The following is a 23,303-nucleotide window of genomic DNA, read 5'->3' on the forward strand; positions in this document are numbered from 1 at the left end:
GAGTTGGATTTTTTTGCACAAATACCGAATACAACACTGTATTTTTGGTGGATTTATGCCGGATTTAAAATAAACCCAGCCATGAGAGGATTTAATTTTTGTATGGCAAATCTGGTCAGATTTGAGCAGATTAAACAAATAAATCCTCATGAAGTGGGTTAACCCGGCAAAAAGCTGTAGTGTAACCGTGCTATTAGGCTAGTCATAAATCCTCGACTGGATTTAATAAATCCAGTACAAATCTCATTGCATTTAGATATACCTTTTGGAGGTTTTAAATGGCATTTTTTTTGTTCATAGCACAATTACCAAGGTAGATGCATCAGCTCATCTGATCGAATTTGAAACGTTAAAAGAAGTTATTGTTAATTAAATTCGTCTCAAAAAACATAGGCCAAATTAAAAATTTATTTTTGAAATTTTGCCTTTTATGGCGAATATCATTTTTAATGATTTTTATTAATTTTCTCGTTTAGAGTTAAGCTTGAGGATCGGAAATTATTTGCAAGTGAAAAAGGAAAGCCAAGGACTCAAACCCACATAGTCACCAAAACTGATGGTAAAGCAGATCTTCGGACGTATCGACTATATAGTGGCTTATCTGTCCTAGAACTTTTCGTTTTCCAAATGCAAATGTGTTTTATACATTTACGCGAATATTTGGCCGCTGAAATGTATTTTCTTCACGACAAACGCTTTTTTGCGCTGCCTTTGAAGTTATGAGTTTTGGCTTTGAACGCTAACACGCCGTGACAACATTTTTTGATATGTTTTCAAGGACGTGGGTTCATTTTGGCGACAATTATCGGTCATTGAGGTAACAATTGCTCTGTTCCAGAACCTGCAAGAAGCTACTATTTTTTACTACGATGACATTTTTTCCTTTATGTTATCGGAAAAAAATAGTAAAAATTAGTAGATTCTTGCTGTTCTGGAACAGACCAAATGTTTGTGTTTTTATTGAATTCTAATGGGGATGTTTATTTTCGCAATTATTTGAGGGTGTATATAGGGCCACTAATAAATGCCGACAAAGTGCAGCCTCATCCAACCAAGGCCAGGAATTTGCCACCTGCAGTTCTCCTTCCTCTATAATGACTTCAAACTAAACAAGCACCCTAAACCACCTAAACCAACACCACTGCCTTCTGATATGTGTTGTCCACATATTCAGTAGAGTTTTCAAGAATGATTTCGACGAAAATTTGAAGGCTTATTGAGTTGTTCTTGTTTCAAATCATTGTTTTCCAATGGCAAAGTTATTGCTTTATAAGTTACAACATTATTTTGATGTGGCATCAAAGATACTTCCAGTGATTTTTATTTATCCATATCCGTATCATTATTGACAATTTAAATTTCTATAACAGAATCTTCACGTTGAGTCTGCCGCACCACCAATGGCACGTGGAATTGTGGTAAAATTTTTACGATTGTTGTGTTTAACAATATGCGACGTTGAACTGGAATCATTTGTGGGGTTTTTCTTTGGTGTTATTGGCTTCAATAAAAGGACATCAATAAACTGCAAAATTAAACAAAAAACAGAATGCAAAATAAGGTAAATATTAGTGATGAGCCCAAACAGACTTTTTTCTAGAGCACGCACTTACCCCCACCAATGAGCAATGACATAGCCAGTACAGCAATACGAAAACCATAATTGTCAAGAAAAAATCGCACAATGGGGATGGGGTACAAAAACTTGGTCAAGACCAGCTCCAACCAGGGAAACACCAACAGCATGACCTGCTAAAAATTAATTTTGCCAATATAACTTCACACACATCAGGTCTGTCACCGGGTGTGGGTATACATAGCTTCTTAACGAACGCCTTAATTTCTTGGAATAGACGGCATATCTTCTTCAACGACTTGTTTCAATTCATTTTTTGGTGGTTCTTCATCTTCTTCGTCGTTTTCGTTTCGTTGTAGAGTTGGGGCTTCAGGTGGCTTTATGTTGTCAAAAGTAAAGTAGTAAATGGATGGAGGTGCCAAAATGATATTGACTATTGGGGCGTTACGGTTGGCGCTTTGGATCTGTTCTTCTTCTACTTCTTTTTTTGCTGTCTATTTTCTTTCCTCAGCCTTTTCATTGCTATATACGCAGGAATTCTACGCAGTTGCGTATTTAAGGTCCTCGGATTTATTTTAAATTTTTGTGAGATGGAGGCAGCTGATGCTCCTGTTGTTAACAGGGTAACAATTGCATTTATTAGGTTATCCTTGTCCACCTTTCGAAACTTCGTTAACTTGCCTCGTGACCTCTTCCAAGGTTGCTTGTCTTTTTGTGTGGTAGTTGTTTATTAGATTTGTGGAGTCACTTGTGTCGTCCTCTGGGACGACATCTTGCGGAGCATTTTCCATTCGCTGACGTAGTAACGCCTGAAGGTCGGCCTGGTCGACATCAAATATTGCCGCTGCTTCTTCTACCTCTTCTACCGAAGTCCCAGCGACAACACAGTGCTCCAAGGCTTGTGTCATGTTGTTGTTGTTGTGATGGTGCGATTCTTCCTCCACCTGAGCATTTATTTCATAAAACATTTCGTTTGTATCATTTGTGTCATCATCACCAACAAGAGCAGCACGACCACCATCATCATCACCACCACCAGCGGCACGACCACCATCATCAGCACCAGCGGTTGTTCCTTGCTATTCGCCACCTCCGTACGGGGCTCCTTGCTGTTCGCCACCTCCGTAGTAAGGGTAATATGGTCCTTGCTGTGCGCCACCTCCGTAATAAGGGTAATACGGTCCTTGCTGTGCCCCACCTCCGTAAGAAGGGTAATACGGTCCTTGCTGTGCGTCACCTTCGTAATAAGGGTAATACGGTCCTTGCTTTGCGCCACCTCCGTAATAAGGGTAATACGGTCCTTGCTGTGCGTCACCTCCTCCGTAATACGCCGCAAGGCCATGTCCTTCGGCGTCTGGAATATTGTATTCAAATACCAAACGATATTTGAAATGTCTTAAAAAAATAATTAATGTTAGGTTTAAAGCATGGCATACACTATCAAATTTGATTGCCAAGCCGATGAACTCCTTCTGTACGTGTGAGCTTGATAAGTGTATGGCAAAGCATTCAATCAGTCTTCAATCTGCAACGGAAAACTTCAAATTTTCCTCAAAAAATGAATGAACTTAAATTTTTTTTATTTCTTCACAAACACAATGTTCTGTTTTTCAAAATTGCTTTTTGGAAATTTTCAAAATAAACAATATTCATCGGATTGATTGGGTTTCATTTTGAAAATCAAAACTATTTTGATTTTCTTCAATCCATAAAACTCACAGACACATTCTCAAATTTTTAAAAATTTACACATACTACTACAAATGTTGACATCAAAATTTGATAGTGTATGGGGGCTTTAAGATTGTTAACATCACAACTGTTAATTCATTCACAGTAATGTGGAAATTTGTTATAATTTATTTGCTGTTTACACCAACATAATAAATCGTCTTAAAATTTTGTGTTCAAAAAAATAGGAGTGTGGAGGAAAGAAAATATTTTTATTTTAGATTAGGATTAATAAATTCGAAGGCTGTTTGAAACCAAAAAAAGCCCTTTGGATTTGGCCATCAGGGTATTGCCTGATCCTTGAACCAAGCTTTAGCCAGCTTCCATTTGACTATTATGTAAGGATTGACCAAAAAAGCTTGTCTATAAGGCATTAATTCCTCAACCAAATAATGTTTTGAGGCCCTTAGCATCTTAACCACACACAGAACAATTATTTTGTTTATATTTGAAAAATTGGATGATTGGCAGATATGAGCCTTTTTTTACACGCTTTGTTAAAAAGCTAATTTTAAGGAAATACTTCTGAAGTGGCCTTACGAATATGTTATTAGCTTTTCAATTGCATAAAACGCAATTTTCTATGAGAACTGATATAAATTATGTACTTTTGTTACAATCTCATATCTAATCCCGGAATAATTCAACAATTACCAACCAAAAAGGGCACAAAACTATAACGAAATAAATTTAAATTGTTTGATTATTTGTTAACAACGGAAGCTGGAGGAAGTCCACCGTTTAGCCTACTCCAAAGGAAAATTTTGATTTTAAAAGCGTTGGCATCCAGAACAGCTTACCAAATGGAGCAAGAATATCTTCATTTTTATACTCCAGACATACAAGAAGTGGAATCCATGTATCCTCGGGTGGACATGGGATTTCTACAACCCACCACTTACCTTACATGTTGAGGGAGCTGTTGGCGCAGATACCGCAACGACAAAGGCTGTGTATGTTAAATTTTGACGCCATTAGAGTGGATGCTGACAACATTCGAACCGTTTACGCTTGTTTCTATTTTCGGTACGTGGAACGTCTTGGTTGGTGTAGTTGTCGGCCCAGCTTATCCAGCGGATGACATACGGGATGATATCTGCCAATAATATATACTGTTGCCAGGGATATTGGTGTACAAATAATATTTAGTGTGTGCGATGCGGTGTCACAGCACATTCAACTCATTAGCCCATTTTATCATAACGGCACTTACCTCAACTGTTCAAGAAGAATATATTGGGGTATTGATATACCCCATATATTGTGCAATATTGTCAATGCTTTCATAGAAGGAACACTATACTACTATGGGGAAGAGCCCAATTTCGAATATGTTGAGGATTATACAAATCACAGAGGAATATTGGCTGGACGTTACTACTATGACACCTTCAAAATCGAACATTTCGAAGAAATTTTCAACGAAAATGTATTGAATATTCTAAGGGGTCTCAGTAACAAGCCTGACCTACCAATTGCAATAAGCTTCATAAGAAAAATGATCACTTTTTATAATTTTATTCGAAATGAGGAACGCCAAACATTACAGCAAAAACAGCGAATTTAATAAAAATTCAAATATTTCTCAGCCATATTAAATCTTTTGGCATAAAGGCCTACGTACATAAGCTGTCTCGCCTGGTTGCCTTGCTTTCCTGCTTCATTTTTGACATAATAAAAATAAAAGAATAAAGGAGGCTGAGTAAATTTCGAACTGGATTTCCCCTTTTCTTTTTTATTCTTTTATCAGAAGCAAGCAAGGCAACCAGGCGAGGCAGCTTATGTACGTAGGCATTAAGGGCCTATATCGGTACTATAAAGGCCTTGCAAATAATGGAAAAATTAACAACGCATAATAATATTGAAAAATTATTTCACCAAATACGACGAAGAACAGAAGGAATGCCAACCCCAACAACAATGAGATATGCAAAACATCGCTCCAATGCTTGTATTGAAAATACGGGCCAAATTAATAGCCGCATGTATTTGGCTGAGTATAGATTTCTAAAATGAGTGTATAATGTTTATTGAAATGTATTATACATTATAAAATTTAAATAAATTGAATTGAATGAAATTGAATTGAATGAAATTGAATTGAGAAGGTCTTTGTTTTTTTATGAAACAATGCGCAAAACATATATTTTGGCTTTGAGAACATCGCCTCTGGAAAAGTATATGGAAAAAATTGACACCAGTGTAGTGTTTTGAGTATTTTGAAACGACCTACGACAGAGCACTATTTGGTCTGTCAAGGGCAATGAAATGATTTAATTTTTACTAAGTGGATAGATATTATTCCCTGCTATCATAATAAATCCAATAAAAATTTCGCCAAAACCAATAAAACTCATATATTCTTTACCATGGACAATAGTATGCGAAATTGGGTTCATGGATATACAGTGTCGTTTACATAATTAGCACACCCCACTACGAAAATTTATTTTGCCTAAAAATACCATCAAAAGTAGTTGTAATTAAAAAAGGATTTGTACTAATATATTCCCAGTAGTATGCCTAAAGAATGCAACGCAATACTGATTCTGGAACGTAACTTTTATTATGAATTACATCCAAAAATTTAAAAAAAGTCATATGCTAAGTTTACATTTACGAAACCCACTCGATTTCAACTGTCAATTCCATAGCTCAAACGTCAAATGAAATCTCATCTGAAATCCATTGGATTTCATTTGACGTTTAACCTATGGATTTGACAGTTGAAATCGAGTGCATTTCGTAAATGTAAACCAAGCAATAGATTCGCTGGATACGTAATTACCACACCTTAAAAAAATAAATAACTTTGTTAACAGTTTCAATATTTTCGTCCATATTCATCAATCCCTTTCATTTGGGAATAAGTTCCAGTCTGCTTGTTATACTTTGTTATACTCTCCATCAGTCACCGAAATTTCAGTGTCAGAAGGGAATTATACTGGGTACACCTTGGGGTCCCAAGGACTGATGAAAATTTCAGTTCTTCAGTGTTTTTTTGTAGATGTAAACAAATTCATTGAGGCAAGTAGTTCATACAAACATCAAATAAAGCATCATATTCTTATTCATCTTAGGAACTTTTCAAATAATGGGAAATTTTGCTGGTGGGTACAGCATTGTGAATCTGTGAAATCCGTTTGAATAGTATAGGCGATGTAATATAACAACAAAACTCTCAAGGTGTTACCCCTACTTGTCACTTTCAAAAAATGGAAAACAATTTTATAAACTTATTTTGAAGTATAGGTATTATAGAGAATACCAAAAATTAAATTTAAAGTGGATCGGAGCAAAATTGGCTGAGATATGATCGTCAAATTGAGAATTCGTAGAGTTTTGTTATGTAGAAGCTCAACATGAAACACGTTTTTCTCGAAACCCTTTTTTTGCAAAAGCTTTTGCGGTGGCAACGAATTGACGATCTTCATATGGTTTGAAGAGCTTATTATATACATATTGTTGGACAAAACAGGTAAATTTTTTTCGCTAAAACCGATTTTTTTTGAGTAACTATGATGTAATGAGGATTTTTTTCTAGCCTTAACGATCTCCAATTTCTAGCTTTAAGATGAATTATATATATGAAATTGCTTTTAGAGTAGCTATGGTATTTATGTGGATTCTTGAATTATAATTATATAAATTGGCCTCACAATTGGCTTCAATTGCAAAGCAAATAAATAAAAAAAAATTAACTTTGACAGCTCAAAATTTTGTTTAAAATTTATTTTTTAAAATTCTATTATTAGTTTCTTAAAATGCACAAAAATATACGAAGATCAGCCCATCCGTTTATTCCAGAAGTAGTTTAAGATGTGTTTTTCAGGAGGAAAAAACGTCTGTATAAAAATATTTATACTTCCCTTGGAACAAAAAATTATGAAAATTGAGTTTTTTGCTTTGTGCAAACCAAAAACATCCTCCAACGAAGGATCAAGATTTACTAAAACCAGTATCCTTAGAGTGGACCGAGCCTTAATTTTTGGTTTAACTAAGCCATAAATACATGCTCCAATGAATGTCCCAAAGTGGTAGATAACTCATTAAGTTAATATTCTCGAAGAAACCGTAGATTTGGTATTTTTTGTTTGCAATACTGCACATTTTCTGAAGTATCTTAAGAATATTCGGCCGAATCGTTCCGAATTCTAATCTATTTTCTAAGGGATGTTTTTGTTTGGTTGTTATCGAAAAACAAAGTTATTGTTTATGAAATTCGCATATACAGTTTTTCATGGTTTAATAAGAAAGGTTAGCCAAAGCTTTATGTAAATTTAAATTTTTTCATTCGATACAATATAAACAAACTTGCTCTGTTCCTTTACGTGCCTGAGGTTACCATTTTTAACCTGCAAAGCGTTCCTTTACTTTAGAATAAATACAATTTATATGAGAGCAGTTCTCCACTTTTACCATTTTTTGCCACTGTTACCATTTTTAAAAGTAAAGGAACAGACCAAAACTGTGTATGTGTGTGTGGTGTTTGAATAATATGCCAAACAATTTTAAAAACAATAGAATTCAATGATTTTGAATATTGTTTTTAGACCATTTGTATGGAAGAAATTCGTCAGATTTGCATTGAAACAATAATTTTATCATATTCACAACTCGATTATGTGGAGAAAACTTAACACTTCATTCATTTTTCGCTTTTTTTATAAAATGCTCAAAAAATGCATTTTAAACAAACCCACGTGTTGCTTTTATTTTGAAGTTTTAGGAATTCAGGAAAACAAGGGTTCTATAGATTGTTTTCATTTAAATCTACCTCTTTACTTATATCATGCAGTTTTTAGTATTTTTTAATATAAATGCAACATATAATAATTGAAGCCAGCTTCAAGTTACATGTGCACATTGTTCTACTATTAATCAACAAATGATAACAACAGGAAAAATCATTAGATCGTTTGAAATTTAGAATCTTTCATAAATAGCGAATTAAGGAAAATTGTCTCTGAGTGGGGTTTATTGTGTCAATATCAAAGGCGTCAGCGCCCAAAAACTTTTTCAGAAAATCTAAATTTTTCTTAGAATTTTTTCAGAATTTCTTTACGATTTCGGACCGATTTTCTTAAGGAAATCTAAATTTTCCACCGAATTTTCAAGATATTTTTTTCCGAATTCGGACCGAATTCTGTCAGAAAATCTAATTTTTCCTCCCAATTTTCCAAGAATTTACCTTCGATTTCGTACCGAGTTCGTCGCGAAACACTAAATATTTTTTAGAATTTCCTAAGAAAATTCTTTCCGAATGACCACGTCCATACAACTTTCGTACCGAATTCGGTACGAAATCGGCATCAGAATCGGAATTTTTTATAGAAATTCTGCTCGAATTCGGAACAAAATTTTAGCTGGGTAGTTAGTATACATACATGCAAGCAAAATTACATGCAAATTTCTTCATTTATTATTACCTGTTGCTATGTTCCTATGCTATGTTCCTATGCCAAAAATTAAATTTAAAGTGGATCGGAGCAAAATTGGCTGAGATATGATCGTCAAATTGAGAATTCGTAGAGTTTTGTTATGTAGAAGCTCAACATGAAACACGTTTTTCTCGAAACCCTTTTTTTGCAAAAGCTTTTGCGGTGGCAACGAATTGACGATCTTCATATGGTTTGAAGAGCTTATTATATACATATTGTTGGACAAAACAGGTAAATTTTTTTCGCTAAAACCGATTTTTTTTTTGGGTAACTATGATGTAATGAGGATTTTTTTCTAGCCTTAACGATCTCCAATTTCTAGCTTTAAGATGAATTATATATATGAAATTGCTTTTAGAGTAGCTATGGTATTTATGTGGATTCTTGAATTATAATTATATAAATTGGCCTCACAATTGGCTTCAATTGCAAAGCAAATAAATAAAAAAAAAATTAACTTTGACAGCTCAAAATTTTGTTTAAAATTTATTTTTTAAAATTCTATTATTAGTTTCTTAAAATGCACAAAAATATACGAAGATCAGCCCATCCGTTTATTCCAGAAGTAGTTTAAGATGTGTTTTTCAGGAGGAAAAAACGTCTGTATAAAAATATTTATACTTCCCTTGGAACAAAAAATTATGAAAATTGAGTTTTTTGCTTTGTGCAAACCAAAAACATCCTCCAACGAAGGATCAAGATTTACTAAAACCAGTATCCTTAGAGTGGACCGAGCCTTAATTTTTGGTTTAACTAAGCTCATAAATACATGCTCCAATGAATGTCCCAAAGTGGTAGATAACTCATTAAGTTAATATTCTCGAAGAAACCATAGATTTGGTATTTTTTGTTTGCAATACTGCACATTTTCTGAAGTATCTTAAGAATATTCGGCCGAATCGTTCCGAATTCTAATCTATTTTCTAAGGGATGTTTTTGTTTGGTTGTTATCGAAAAACAAAGTTATTGTTTATGAAATTCGCATATACAGTTTTTCATGGTTTAATAAGAAAGGTTAGCCAAAGCTTTATGTCAATTTAAATTTTTTCATTCGATACAATATAAACAAACTTGCTCTGTTCCTTTACGTGCCTGAGGTTACCATTTTTAACCTGCAAAGCGTTCCTTTACTTTAGAATAAATACAATTTATATGAGAGCAGTTCTCCACTTTTACCATTTTTTGCCACTGTTACCATTTTTAAAAGTAAAGGAACAGACCAAAACTGTGTATGTGTGTGTGGTGTTTGAATAATATGCCAAACAATTTTAAAAACAATAGAATTCAATGATTTTGAATATTGTTTTTAGACCATTTGTATGGAAGAAATTCGTCAGATTTGCATTGAAACAATAGCTGTGTTCCTTTACTTACCTGAGGTTACCATTTCTTACCATTTTTAACCTGAAAAGTGTTCCCTTACTTTTAATAGCATACAATTTATATGATAGCAGTTTACCACTTTTACCATTTTCTGCCACTGTTACCATTTTTAAAAGTAAAGGAACAGACCAAATAATTTTATCATATTCACAACTCGATTATGTGGAGAAAACTTAACACTTCATTCATTTTTCGCTTTTTTTTTATAAAATGCTCAAAAAATGCATTTTAAACAAACCCACGTGTTGCTTTTATTTTGAAGTTTTAGGAATTCAGGAAAACAAGGGTTCTATAGATTGTTTTCATTTAAATCTACCTCTTTACTTATATCATGCAGTTTTTAGTATTTTTTAATATAAATGCAACATATAATAATTGAAGCCAGCTTCAAGTTACATGTGCACATTGTTCTACTATTAATCAACAAATGATAACAACAGGAAAAATCATTAGATCGTTTGAAATTTAGAATCTTTCATAAATAGCGAATTAAGGAAAATTGTCTCTGAGTGGGGTTTATTGTGTCAATATCAAAGGCGTCAGCGCCCAAAAACTTTTTCAGAAAATCTAAATTTTTCTTAGAATTTTTTCAGAATTTCTTTACGATTTCGGACCGATTTTCTTAAGGAAATCTAAATTTTCCACCGAATTTTCAAGATATTTTTTTCCGAATTCGGACCGAATTCTGTCAGAAAATCTAATTTTTCCTCCCAATTTTCCAAGAATTTACCTTCGATTTCGTACCGAGTTCGTCGCGAAACACTAATATTTTTTAGAATTTCCTAAGAAAATTCTTTCCGAATGACCACGTCCATACAACTTTCGTACCGAATTCGGTACGAAATCGGCATCAGAATCGGAATTTTTTATAGAAATTCTGCTCGAATTCGGAACAAAATTTTAGCTGGGTAGTTAGTATACATACATGCAAGCAAAATTACATGCAAATTTCTTCATTTATTATTACCTGTTGCTATGTTCCTATGCGTCGCTCGCCTCCATGATGTTGTTGTTTGTAATGAATTGAATGTTGGTGTGTGTGTATTTGTTTTACGATTTTTAGTATTTCCCGACAGATTTCTTTTTATTTTATTTATTACTTTTTATTTTGATTATAATCTATTTCATTTCGTTCCTGTTTAATGCTAAGTTTACATTTACGAAATCCACTCGATTTCAACTGTCAATTCCATAGCTCAAACGTCAAATTAAATCTCATCTGGATTTCATTTGACGTTTAACCTATGGAATTGACAGTTGAAATCGAGTGGATTTCGTAAAAGTAAACCAAGCATAAGTTATCTGTCACAAATCACAATTAACTGTTATATGAGAATTCATAAATTTTAATGAATTGTGTAATTTGAATGTCCCAATTTTAGGGATGTCCACGCCTGCACGTTGTCGTAACAACAGAGAGTAGCGAATTCAAATGAGAGCATGTCAGCCATTGTTTAACAAAGGTACCTTAATCTCCCATCAATTTTCTCTCATTTTTTTGGACACCGATGCAATTTACATTAATTGCCACACAATTCATTAAAGTCGTGTTCCTTTACGTGCCAGAGGTTACCAGTTTTTACCACTTTTTACCCGCAAAGTGTTCCCTTACTTTTAAAAGCATACAATTTATATGAGAACAGTTCACCACTTTTACCATTTTCTGCCACTGTTACCAACTTAAAAGTAAAGGAACAAACCAAAAAATTCATGAATTCTCAGATAACGGTGAATAGTGATTTGTGACAGATAATTTAAATAGGAACGAAATGAAATAGATTATAATCAAAATGTCGGAAATAGTATGGTTATTGAAAATTTTAATTCATTTTTACCTGATTTTATTTGGATTCATGGATGGAATATGGGAATCAATGCCCGCCAGCGGGGTTCTAGAAGAAGAAGTTCTAGAAGTTTTTTAATTGGTCCCATTCATTCGATGCTATCACGTTTTTTGTTGTTGAACTTTCTCTCCACAGCGTACAGCGTTTTGATTCTTTGATTCCGAGTAATTTACGATGATTCTTGTTTTTTTCTTTCTTCTTAACAACAATTTATTTATTTACATAACCGAATATATAATATTGATTTTCACCCAAACAACAGTTATGAATTTCTGTTAATTTTCTTGTGCGTACAGTAGTCCACGCATATAAGCACATCTTATATAAGAAAAAAACGGATGTAAGAAACTTTTTTCAAAACACCATGCCTTTTATCACATTCGCCGTAGTAAAATTATTTTATATAAGAAAAAACGCTTATAAGAAATAAACGCCTGTAAGAAATATTTTTGAAACACCAAATATGAAAATCGCCGTTAAAATAATTTTATATAAGAACGGTGACAACACTACCCAGCAAAATTTTATGGAAGTGGTTCCATGAGATGCCATGATTTCACTGGATCTTTTGCATTGGTTCAAATGAAGTCGTGAAAGATCCGATCTTTTCATCAGCATTTGAACCCATTCGAAGGAAGTCGTGAAAGATCCGATCGTTTCATCAGCATTTCTACCAATTCAAAGGAAGTCGTGATAGATCCGATCTTTTCCATAGCATTTGAACCCATTCCATCGATCCAATAGAGATGAATTTTGTGTTTTTATTTTTACACGTATATATAGGTATTCTTTTATTTATCTAAATATGTACGTTTAAAGCAATGTAAGATTTATTATGCTAGGAAGTCCCAATCATTGAGCTAAAAGTAGAGTCGGACTGCACTCTTTGGTATTAGTCATGTTCCTTTACGTGCCTGAGGTTACCAGTTTTAACCCGCAAAGTGTTTCCTTACTTTTAAAAGCATACAATTTATATAAGAGCAGTTCACCACTTTTACCATTTTTGCAACAATTACCATTTTTAATAGTAAAGGAACAGACCAATTATAAAAGTTTCCTTGCCTGCACTAGAGAACCCCGCTCAACAAGTCGATTTGTAGATCCCTACAAAACAACAAACATTTCCAAAACGTTGTAAAATAAAATTCACGAAATAGTAATCTGCAGTTGGAGTCAATGTCGAAATCTGCACTGCACTGAAGTAAAATCCTTTTGTAAGATGAATCAAAACCTGTTGCGTGCAGCGGCGGTGTTTAGACTGCAACAGCTGGGACAGCCTGAAGTCAAGTTTCTCACTTAAATTTACAAACCTGTCGCTTGCCAAACACATCTTTCCCGAAGTCTGGAAAATAGGCCAGCTACTGAAGCCCGAAAAGGATGCCAGCAAATGTGAATCTTACAAACCGATTTCGCTTTTGTCGCCCGTAGCAAGGACCCTTGTGGCTATAGTTCTTCCAGCATCAGAAATAACTTTCCAGTTGCCGATCAATAGCATAGGATCCGTAAGCAGCACAACAACTGCGCTGAAGGCCATCTCTCTCCATCTCCATATTAGCAGAGGACTCACTCAGAGCAAGCCGTGCTCATAATCTAGAAAGAGAAGTCTAACGTTGCAAGAGAGAACGTCTAGATCAACAAGTCTTTCAACCAGGTTTAAGTAGCATTCACACGAATGCAGTCGCAGATGCAGTAAACAGTTATCGTGTGAATTAAATTATAGTTATTTCATTAATTCCTTTGAATTAATAAAATAAAAAAAGAAAATCATTTTTCAATACAGCATTTTCCATTTTCCGAACAAGACGTGAAAATTACATGCCAAAGGGTTGGTGAAAATGACATGCCAAAGATTAGTGAAAATGCTATTCTTGGGAATTGGTTAAGATGGCATGCAAAAGGATTGGTATAGATGCCATGCCAAAGAATTGTTGAAGATGCCATTCAATCGAGTTAGTAAAGATGACATGCTTAGGATCTGAAAATGAATTGCATCTTTTGGGGGTCACGCTCTTGTAAAAAGAATGAGTGAAGATGCTGAAAAAATGACATTCCATTTCACTTGCACCCATTCTTGAATAGCATCTTTGGCATCGAACATTTTGCTGGGTACATGTAACAGGTGTAGGAATGAGTTTGAAAATATTTTTAACGACAAGTTCTAATATTCAATCAAACACACAAGTATTGGTCGTACATACACGATCGTACAGAATAACAGGCTTCATTCTTTTTCAAGATTTAACTTCAGTCCGTTGTTTTTTTTTTTGTATTGCGAACACGCAAAAATGAATTAAAATAAGAAAATAAATGTTTTGACGATGTCTTTGTGGTTTGCACAAATGATGCAAAATGGTGCTCAAGTGAATGGACCAATACTCCTTGAGAAGGCACAACAGTCTGCAGTACAATTGGATATTCCAGACTTTAATGCAAATCAAGGATGGCTTCAACGTTGGAAGAAGATTGAAAACATACATTTCCGAAAACGGCATGCAGAAACCGCCTCTGCTAATAGAGAGACCGCTGAAAATTTCAAGGAATACGTTTTGCCATCGTTGTTGGAAAAATATAATTTAGAAGACATTTATAATGCCGATAAAACTGTACTTCTTTATAAGGCCCTTCCGAATGGGTTCTATTGCTATAGGAATGAAAAAATGAGTGGCCTCAAGACACCAAAAAACAGGTTAACATGGTTATTTATTACAAATGCAAACGGATCGGATCCAGAAAAAAACGAATATTTCTTTAAAGACTAAGCTACTAACCTAAGTACAAAGTACATATGAATTTCTATGTTAAACAATGACTTTTTGTGTTTTATGTTTGTTATTGTTCCCAAATGAAATATTTTTAACTTTTTTTTATTTTTCATTAAACTTAATTAAATAATTAACAAAAAACAGTGTTTTACTTGTTATTGGTCCATCTTTCTTATTCCTATAAAAATATTTCTTACTTCTAAATGCACGCATATAAGAAACTAGTTTCTTATATAAAATAAATTCATATAAGAAAAACACGCATATAAGAATAAATTTGCCGAATTTTTCCGAGTTTCTTATATGCGAGGTCTACTGTATTAAGAAATTTGCAAAAATGCCACGGCAACTACACTTACTACACACTCCACTGTCGTCGTTTTTTTTCTCAATACATAATATTCTCCCCAAAAACGTATAGGTGTAAAGAACCGAACAAAGGCCATGTTTATATTATAGCCTTTTGCAGGGTTAACCTTCTTAAATATGATTTACTTGACGTATACGTAAAGGAACTGACATTTGAAACCCAGTGGGTTTGTTAAATCCGCTTATATATAAACGTACTAAAATGCATTTTCCAAAAACATATAATAGTTCTACTTTTTGGTTACAGATGGCTAAACAACTTACTGGAATTGATAACAGCAATGCCCATCGCTTTTGATTCCCATTTATCCGCGCAGAAAACATAAACGTTGTGTTTTGTGGCTAAAATTTGTTTCTTTTCTTTTTTTATTGTTTATTCAATGAAAAAATCAAAAGCGAATGCCGTCATACTTGAGTTTTAATGTTTTTCTTGTCAATATTCCAATGAGTAACAGTTTTCGTTTAACAGAATGTTGTTATGATATCGTAACAACAGAGGTTAGTTAACTCCACCTACAGTTAATTTTTCACAATTCACTTTTCCTATCTTGTAGTAAGTTTACATTTACGAAATCCACTCGATTTCAACTGTCAATTCCTTTGCTTAAACGTCAAATGAAATCCAGTCGATTTCAGACGAGTTTTTATTTGACGTATATGCAAAGGAATTGACAGTTGAGTGGATTTCGTAAATGTAAACCAAGCATTAAGGTCTTGTCGCATAAGAGGATTTCTGGCTTATACCCCGGTTACACTTAACCAGATTTACCCAGTGGGTTTGGATTTCAAATGTGGGTTTCGGCATGGTACAATAAGGAAGGTAGAACAGGTTCGAAAAAACGATAGAAATTCAACCCTACACGTATGCCCGCTTCCTGTCAGAATTGTTATACTGACATATGCAACAGGTTGCCTTTGTTTGTTTGATATTTTTTGTCATTTTATCCAATTCGTTAAAACAGCGCGAACATGAATGAAACATAAATATTTGTTTTCATGTATACATCAAAACACGGTCAAAAACGTATTTTCAAATTAAGTTTGATAAATATATTCTACAACGGTTCTGTAATTAACGATTTCATTGCAATTTATTTTGAATCTATTTTGAAAACATTTTTAATATTTTTCAAAACAAACACATACACACACAAAATAAAAACTTCACATTGACAAAAGTCGGTCACACTCAGAAAAAAATTTAAATCAGATGTGAGCTCTGTTATACCTTTCTATTTATACCATGGGTTTCGGCAAAAAACTCTAGTGTAACCGTAGCTTTGTTCCTTTACTTTTTTAATGGTAAGAGTGGTAAAAGAGAAAAGTGTCAAAATTGTTCAAAATTGCTCTCTCATGAACATTTTTACCAGAAAAGTAAAGGAACGGGAAAATGGTAGATCCGGCAGCAATGTCAGAAAAAAACATAAAAAATCAATTTTCGTCTTTTATTTCACAGTTTTTATTTTAGTGTTGCCAGTGTTCGACTTTTTCTTCGGTTTTTCGTCGATTTTGTGAAATAATCGTCAAACAAAAGTCGAAAAATCAGTTCTGCATTTTCTACCTGCAGAAATTTTGCTGGTAGCCTGTGGTAGAAGAGAAAGCCATTTTGGCTCTCTCTCCCCTGTTTTGCCACTTTTCGGGGTTAAGGAACGCTTTGCAGGTTAAAAATCGTAACAAATGGTTAAAATGGTAACCTCAGGTAAGTAAAGGAACACAGCTCGTACTATTAATTCATTAAGTTGCATGTTCTTCCGGCTTTAAGTGAAAAGTCAAAGCATACGAAAATCGTTTCAGCACACATTGAGCCGCGTAGAGTTGCTTTGACTTTTGACTTAAAGCCGGAAGAATATGCAACTTAAAACTTAATGAATTAAGCCAGAAATCCTCTTAGGTGACGAGGCCTTAAGTCTTTTACATGAAATAAAGGCGAAGCAAGCAAAGTTTATTGCATTTTAACCTTAATTTCTAACAGTGTACTTTATAAGTAAGTTGGCAACTCAGTTGCTATAAAATAGGGTTGCCAGTACTCTGTTGTTAAGCAGAAATACACCACTGAAATCATATGTTAACAGAGTAAACCAATAAACGTCAAGTTTGTTTATATTTTTATTTACTGCGTTCAACAAAAATTTCCTTCTGCGATTAACAAAAATATATCAAATGGATATAATTAAAGCTGAAATAGCAAGAAAACGTAAACTGTTGGAAGAGAAGCAGCTGGTCGATGACAAAAAGAAATACTTCAAGCGTGGGGATTTGATTGCCAAAAACAATGAAGAAATTCTACAGAAACAAGGCTACAAAAAGCCAGAAAATAATGAAGCAGATCAAAGCACACATGAATACAACTTCACAGGAGAAGGACAAAACATATTGCCGAGAAATGAAGTAATAAGACGATTACGAGAAAGAGGTGAACCAATTTTGTTGTTTGGCGAAACAGAATCAATGGCATTTCAACGTTTGAGACAATGTGAAATTTCACAACCAGAAGCTAATCGTGGTTTTCGCAACGATTTCCAGGAGGCTATGGAACAGGTTGATCAAGCTTATTTGCAGGAAATGTTTGCCAATACCTCCACTACAAAGGAGGAAAAGAAAAATGAGTTTACCGAATTGGATGAAAGTGTCGATTGGGAAAGCATTAAGGTGATGGCCCAGAAAATGGGACGTAACAATAAAGAATATGATATGGATGTCATAATGACTTTGCTAACATATTTACTGAAATTATGGAATGATCAAATAGCAGGATACTCAAAACAAGAGAAAATGTCCACCAAAGTGAAAATGACAAGAGTTATTTATACCCAGACAAAGGAGTATGTTAAACCATTGTTTAGGAAATTGAAAAATCGTTCTTTGTCTGATGATATTTTGGAAAGTTTAACAGATATTTGTAAACATTTGCTAAATCGCAACTATATACAGGCCAGTGATGCCTATTTGGAAATGGCTATTGGTAATGCCCCTTGGCCTATTGGTGTTACTATGGTTGGTATTCATGCACGTACGGGTCGTGAAAAGATTTTCTCCAAAAATGTGGCGCATGTAATGAACGACGAAACGCAGCGCAAATATATACAAGGTCTAAAGCGACTAATGACCAAATGTCAAGAATATTTTCCAACAGATCCATCAAAGTGTGTAGAATATGTAAGCAAAAAAGATCGAGAATAAAGATACAATCGCCTATTACTTATAGTTAAATATTGTAGAGAATGTTTTATTTATTATTATGGCTTTGGGATGTCATGTTGCAAACACAGATAATTTTTTAACACAAAACATGAAACATATTTCTTCGAGTAACGGTATATGGATTTATTTAGTAAGCACAGCTTATTTTTTATTTGCCCTTACGCCCAAGTTCAGCAGATCGTTGAGAGGATTTCTCCACAGCATTAATAATGGTAGATCTGTAAACGAAATTATAATAAAATGTGAGCAAAAGGGATGAGAAAATAGATCATATATTAATAATATATTCAATGGAGTCCCTCAAATATAAACGTGAAATGGATGTTATTTGGTGACTGCATTTGTCTAATATTTCTCTAGACAAGTTTTGAAAAGAAGATCTCAGAGGGTCTACATTCGAAATACAAATACTAATGGTTGTGAATTTCCGAATAATTGCATGCGACACGTTTCGTTACCTCGTTGAGAGTAATATTTGAGTTGTTGCAGTTGTTACGCCATAAATCTTGCCATAATAAGAACTGAGGCGATTGGACCAACTCGGTTTTATTGCGCCAAAAAGACTATCGTTTGTTGTTGTTTTTGTAGCAGCATGAAACCTACGTGGAGGCATAAGTTTGATGCTGAGCTGACAGCCGCTGGTTTCGGATCAATCCGGTACCTAAGAACCAGTTGCCGTGGGATTGTTGCTATTGTTGTAACAGGATATGACATGATGGTATATTCATTTCCATTCTTAATCCAGCTCTGGTTCTATCTCCGGTTCTAGCAACGTGTTAGTTGAGTAGGTTTAGCAGGACAGTTGAAAAGGTGCAGTGCACCGACGTAGTCAGGGAGCACGTTTGTTTTTCTGCTCAATCTGGCTCTTGGTCTATCTCCAGTTCCAGGAAAGTGGCTGTTTCGATGGGTTTGGAAGGGCAGTTGAATAGGTGCAGCGTGTCGTGCGGGCCCATGCCGCATGATAGGCAGATGTTTTGCACGGTATGTATCTTTGAGCTATAAGAATTTAAGCGACTGAAATATCCCGATCATAGTTGAGCCAAAACTACTCTGTTTTGTCCTCAGAGTAATAGATGGGGGATGTACTACGAGGACTTTATTCACACTATATTTGCTTATGGACTTAGAAACTGCGTCCGTATGGATGCTATTTAAACCTATTTTATATGCCTCATGATCTAGGGGTTCTCTCCTGTATCGGTGGACCTCTTTCTCTAGATCGTGGATATCCTTCCTGATGTGCCTGGGTGTGTCGGTCCTACCTACAAGATGGCTCTCGCGGTAACTCCCGACCGACTTATCGCGTTATGTCAATGAGGTTTCTATCTTTGCGCCTCAAGTGCTGGAGGCTAGAGACTTGAGTATCTTGTCTTTAAATGTTCACATGTTACGCCTAAAATCTTCGGGTACTTATTGGAATTCCCTTACCATCGACCATGACATTCAACCCCGGGTTCTTCTCCGATGTCCGTGTGGTGAAGACTTATGTTCTCAGATAACTCTGGCGTCGCATAGTTTACCACAGACCGACCTGTCGGGTTATATATGGTCAACAAGGTTGCTTTACCTGAACCCCAAGCGCTGCCGGCTAGGGACTTGAGGACCTTATTTTTAAATCTTTGTATGCGAGGGCGACGGTGTCGAATGTTACCCTTAGAATCGTCGGGTAGTTATTGATCGGAATTCTGTTACCATCGACCAGGACATTCAACTCTGGGCTCATCTCCGCAGTCCATGTGGTGAACAGAATAGCCGTAGACTTAGTGGTGGACATTTGCTTTGATGACATGAGGAGGTTCCCCTTTTGCTGTTCTCACAGAGGCGTTGTGCCAGGTTTGAATACTCTTTCATAACGTTGACTTATGTACTTATGTTAGTGCGCCATATCGACCTATTTGTCTGCACTTCAAGTGCTAGAGGCTAGGGACTTGAAAACCTTATTTTTACATCTTCGCTTGTCGCAAATATTTGTGACATCCGGGGACGATTTGAACATACTGTCGTATGTTTCCCCTTTAATGTTCGGGTATTTAGTTATTGGTCGGAATTCTTTCACCATTGACCAAGACATCCATGTGATGAACAGAGTGACCGTAGACTTTACTTGTGTGAAAAAAGGTGATAAGATCGATAAAATAGAATTCTGCTTTTCACAAACCACATTAGGGAATGTACCCGAAGCCAAGATCGTACAATCATCCACATATGTAACGATCTCAATGCAGTCTGGATGGGGAGAGATACAGGAAAGGTAGAGGTTAAGCAGTTCCGGAGATATCATCCCACTTTGGGGAACTCCCTGCTTTTTATTAGAGTTGGCCAATCTCGTTCAATTGAACGATCCGGATCACTATCTTGTTCAATGACACCAGTAATTTCTTTGACAAAACTGCGTATACTTAATTTCACAAGTTAGTTTTTATGATGTTACTCATTCGTTTTTGAACGAGAACAGTGATCCGGATCGTTCAATTGAACGAGATTGCCCAAATCTACTTTTTATGTGGGACTTCAGCATATAAATGATTATCCAACGTTTCAAACGTTTTGGATGATTTAGCGTTCCCAATGGTATTTGAAACATCTTCCTTCCTAGTAGTAGTACCTTTCTCATGGCCGTGCCACTCTCGGGGTTGCTCGACAAATTGTCGATTAAAACAACATGTACACTTCTTCATATCAGTCCGCGTAACATCGCCAAACGCGACTGAAGTGCTATCTTCCTTCTTTTCAGGTTTCGATTCACTAATTCCGCTTCCAATGTTACAACTTTTCAGGTGATTTCACCACTTGTTCCGCTTCCGACCAAATTGTTGACTTTCAGTGTCAACTTTCAGACTCGAAGAAGCTCAATGTGGTAATTTGCTAGTCCCGTTGCCTTTACTGGGGAATTTTGCAACATTTCTCGTATTAGAGCAAGGAATAAGTAGTAAGTGCTCTGGGATTTAATGGCGCAGATTCCACCAAATTTACTTTATCACAATAAACTTTATCTTATTCGTTTACACTTCACATTTGTTATTCACTAAATTTCCCTTTTTAATTACCTCAAATTTCCCTTTTCCAGTTCATGTACACCTACAATCGTAGCACCACCAGGTGAGCAGACTTCATCTCTTAACACGGCAGGATGTTTTCCAGTGACCATTACTGTTTTGGCAGCACCCAAGACAGTTTGTGTTGCAAATTGTAGGGCCATTTGACGTGGTACACCATTTTTCACAGCACCATCTGCCAAGGCTTCAATTATGGTATAAACAAATGCCGGTCCACAACCCGATACTCCGGTAACACAATCAATCATTGATTCGGGTACTTGTTGGGCAATACCCAATGAATTTAACATTAAATGGACTTTTTCCAAATCCTGCTGCACCACATAGGACCCAGGTGTGTAGACAGTTGCACCTTCTCCCACTTGCATGGGTGTATTGGGCATTGTACGAATCATTTTTAGGCCATCAATGAAGGAGAAATTCTATTAGATAAAGAAATGTATTATGTTCTCTTCGAAATTGATATGGTTTTCAAACTTACCTCCTCCAAATCTCTTAAACTTACTCCTGCCAGCACTGATACAAATAGCTTATCTTTATCCTTAACTGTGCGAACATGATTGTCTCGAAGATGTACAGCACATGGTGTCAGGATGTGGGGTTTAACACATATGAAAATTATATCGGATTTGTCTAAAACCTCATTATTGTCATCAGTTGTTGCAACACCAATATCACGCCATCTTTGTAAATTTTCTATATTAGGACCGGACACCATGACCTGACCGGTTTTAACTATTCCCCGGTTGATTAAGCCGGAACCTATAGCAAATGCCATATTACCGCCACCAATGAAACCAATTTTCTCATCTAATTTTGCCATCTCTGAAAATGAAGAAAAAATGTGCAATCAATCATAGATGCTAAAGACCAAATTGACCAAATTATAAACTCTATAACAATAGCTGTCTGGTCTGACAGGCTGGTCTTGACATATCACGTTAATATTAAAGTAATTAATGTCACCCACATCTTTTGCGACACTCTAGCATACAAAATAGAGTGTTTATTATTTGTGCCTAATATTCATTACTGTGTTCGCGTGTTGTTTCCAAAAGGAAACATCTGTGGTTGCGTAATCATTTTTATTCTGGATGTAAATTATTAATGTATGAGATATTTTTAATAAAATTTAGCTTTAAAATACACGGCTATATAAGGGAAATTTAAAATATATTTACACTACTCAACGCTACATACTTATACACATTATTTCCTCTTAATACGTGGTGATCCAAGACCATACCCCACACCGTACTTTAATCAATAAAATCTTGAGCATACAACAATTACTTCAACATTTTTCCTTTAGAATTTTTTCTAATCAATGATTTGGTTAATCTTGATTTGTTTTACAACAACAAGATTGTTTTGATCAAGTGGTTGTTATTATCATGATAATTGATGTAATTGAATTGTATCAAGATGATGTATACTTACTAGCTTTTTTTATTATTGCTTGTCTTTTCCTATATTCTATATACAAATTCTTTGGTTCTAATCAATGTGATTGTGCCTTTTCGTCGTAGTTTTTGAAATAAATATAAACAATTTAGCTTATTTGCGAAAATGTAAGACGACAACGTTCCTGTAAACAATTTTTTTTTGCACAAACAAGGGCTAAACAATTTGACTTTTTACCAAACAATATATCCCTAAAATTAATGGGCGATTCATGAAGTGGTAGAATAAAATAAAGGTAGGCCACAGCTAAGAGCTGATTACAATTTTTTCTTTTTATGGCCTAATCTGTCAAAAGCAGGGTTGACATTTTGTACTGTTTTTGACATTATGCAATCATAAAGGTAGATGTATCGCTGAATTGTTCCAACCAAAAACTTCTGCTGTAACACTATATCTTAAAATTGAAAACAAGGACAAGAAATATGTATTCGCGCGGCAAAATAAAATTGTTTAATTTTTTATCAAAACTTACGAAT

General features: G+C 35.0%; 3 protein-coding genes across 5 annotated transcripts; 1 reads left to right on the top strand and 2 right to left on the bottom strand.

The window, feature by feature from the left end:
• Nucleotides 1-1,298: 1,298 nt before the first annotated feature.
• On the bottom strand, nucleotides 1,299-12,045 carry LOC141391167 (uncharacterized). 2 transcript variants are annotated; one of them, XR_012409579.1, is made up of 3 exons: nucleotides 11,967-12,045; nucleotides 1,614-2,971; nucleotides 1,299-1,525 (listed from the first exon to the last, which is right to left on the bottom strand). XR_012409579.1 is itself a non-coding variant. In XM_073964074.1 (2 exons), the coding sequence occupies exons 1-2, from the start codon at nucleotides 1,659-1,661 to the stop codon at nucleotides 1,376-1,378; spliced, it is 198 nt and encodes a 65-aa protein (XP_073820175.1). In that variant the 5' UTR covers nucleotides 1,662-3,285; the 3' UTR covers nucleotides 1,299-1,375. The 2 variants fall into 2 exon arrangements, 1 of the variants encoding a protein (XP_073820175.1); XM_073964074.1 differs by lacking the exon at nucleotides 11,967-12,045 and having other exon boundaries at nucleotides 1,614-3,285.
• Nucleotides 12,046-17,188: 5,143 nt separating this feature from the next.
• Prp18 (pre-mRNA processing factor 18) lies at nucleotides 17,189-18,316 on the top strand. The gene has a single exon (XM_073960665.1). The coding sequence runs from the start codon at nucleotides 17,267-17,269 to the stop codon at nucleotides 18,284-18,286; it is 1,020 nt and encodes a 339-aa protein (XP_073816766.1). The 5' UTR covers nucleotides 17,189-17,266; the 3' UTR covers nucleotides 18,287-18,316.
• On the bottom strand, nucleotides 18,306-23,009 carry P5cr (Pyrroline 5-carboyxlate reductase). 2 transcript variants are annotated; one of them, XM_073960668.1, is made up of 4 exons: nucleotides 22,804-23,009; nucleotides 21,845-22,188; nucleotides 21,355-21,785; nucleotides 18,306-18,525 (listed from the first exon to the last, which is right to left on the bottom strand). In XM_073960668.1, exons 2-4 carry the CDS (start codon nucleotides 22,184-22,186, stop codon nucleotides 18,456-18,458), a joined length of 843 nt encoding a protein of 280 aa, XP_073816769.1. In that variant the 5' UTR covers nucleotides 22,187-22,188; nucleotides 22,804-23,009; the 3' UTR covers nucleotides 18,306-18,455. The 2 variants fall into 2 exon arrangements, with proteins under 2 accessions (XP_073816769.1, XP_073816768.1); XM_073960667.1 differs by lacking the exon at nucleotides 22,804-23,009 and adding an exon at nucleotides 22,564-22,685.
• Nucleotides 23,010-23,303: the final 294 nt, after the last annotated feature.

Source organism: Musca autumnalis, unplaced genomic scaffold, assembly GCF_047663935.1.
Source record: "Musca autumnalis isolate F117 unplaced genomic scaffold, ASM4766393v1 scaffold_1, whole genome shotgun sequence".
Classification (NCBI taxonomy): Eukaryota; Metazoa; Arthropoda; class Insecta; order Diptera; family Muscidae; genus Musca; species Musca autumnalis.

Bases quoted from the DNA above. Each gene is read 5' to 3' on its own strand.
- LOC141391167 (XM_073964074.1), bottom strand. From the start codon at position 1,661: ATGGTTTTCGTATTGCTGTACTGGCTATGTCATTGCTCATTGGTGGGG. The intron at 1,526-1,613 runs GTAAGTGCGTGC...TTAATTTTGCAG, and splicing joins GTCATTGCTCATTGGTGGGG to TTTATTGATGTCCTTTTATT.
- P5cr (XM_073960667.1), bottom strand. The intron at 21,786-21,844 runs GTAAGTTTGAAA...TTTATCTAATAG, and splicing joins GTTTAAGAGATTTGGAGGAG to AATTTCTCCTTCATTGATGG. The intron at 18,526-21,354 runs GTAATTAAAAAG...TTTCGTTTACAG, and splicing joins CTGGAAAAGGGAAATTTGAG to ATCTACCATTATTAATGCTG.
- Prp18 (XM_073960665.1), top strand. From the start codon at position 17,267: ATGGATATAATTAAAGCTGAAATAGCAAGAAAACGTAAACTGTTGGAA.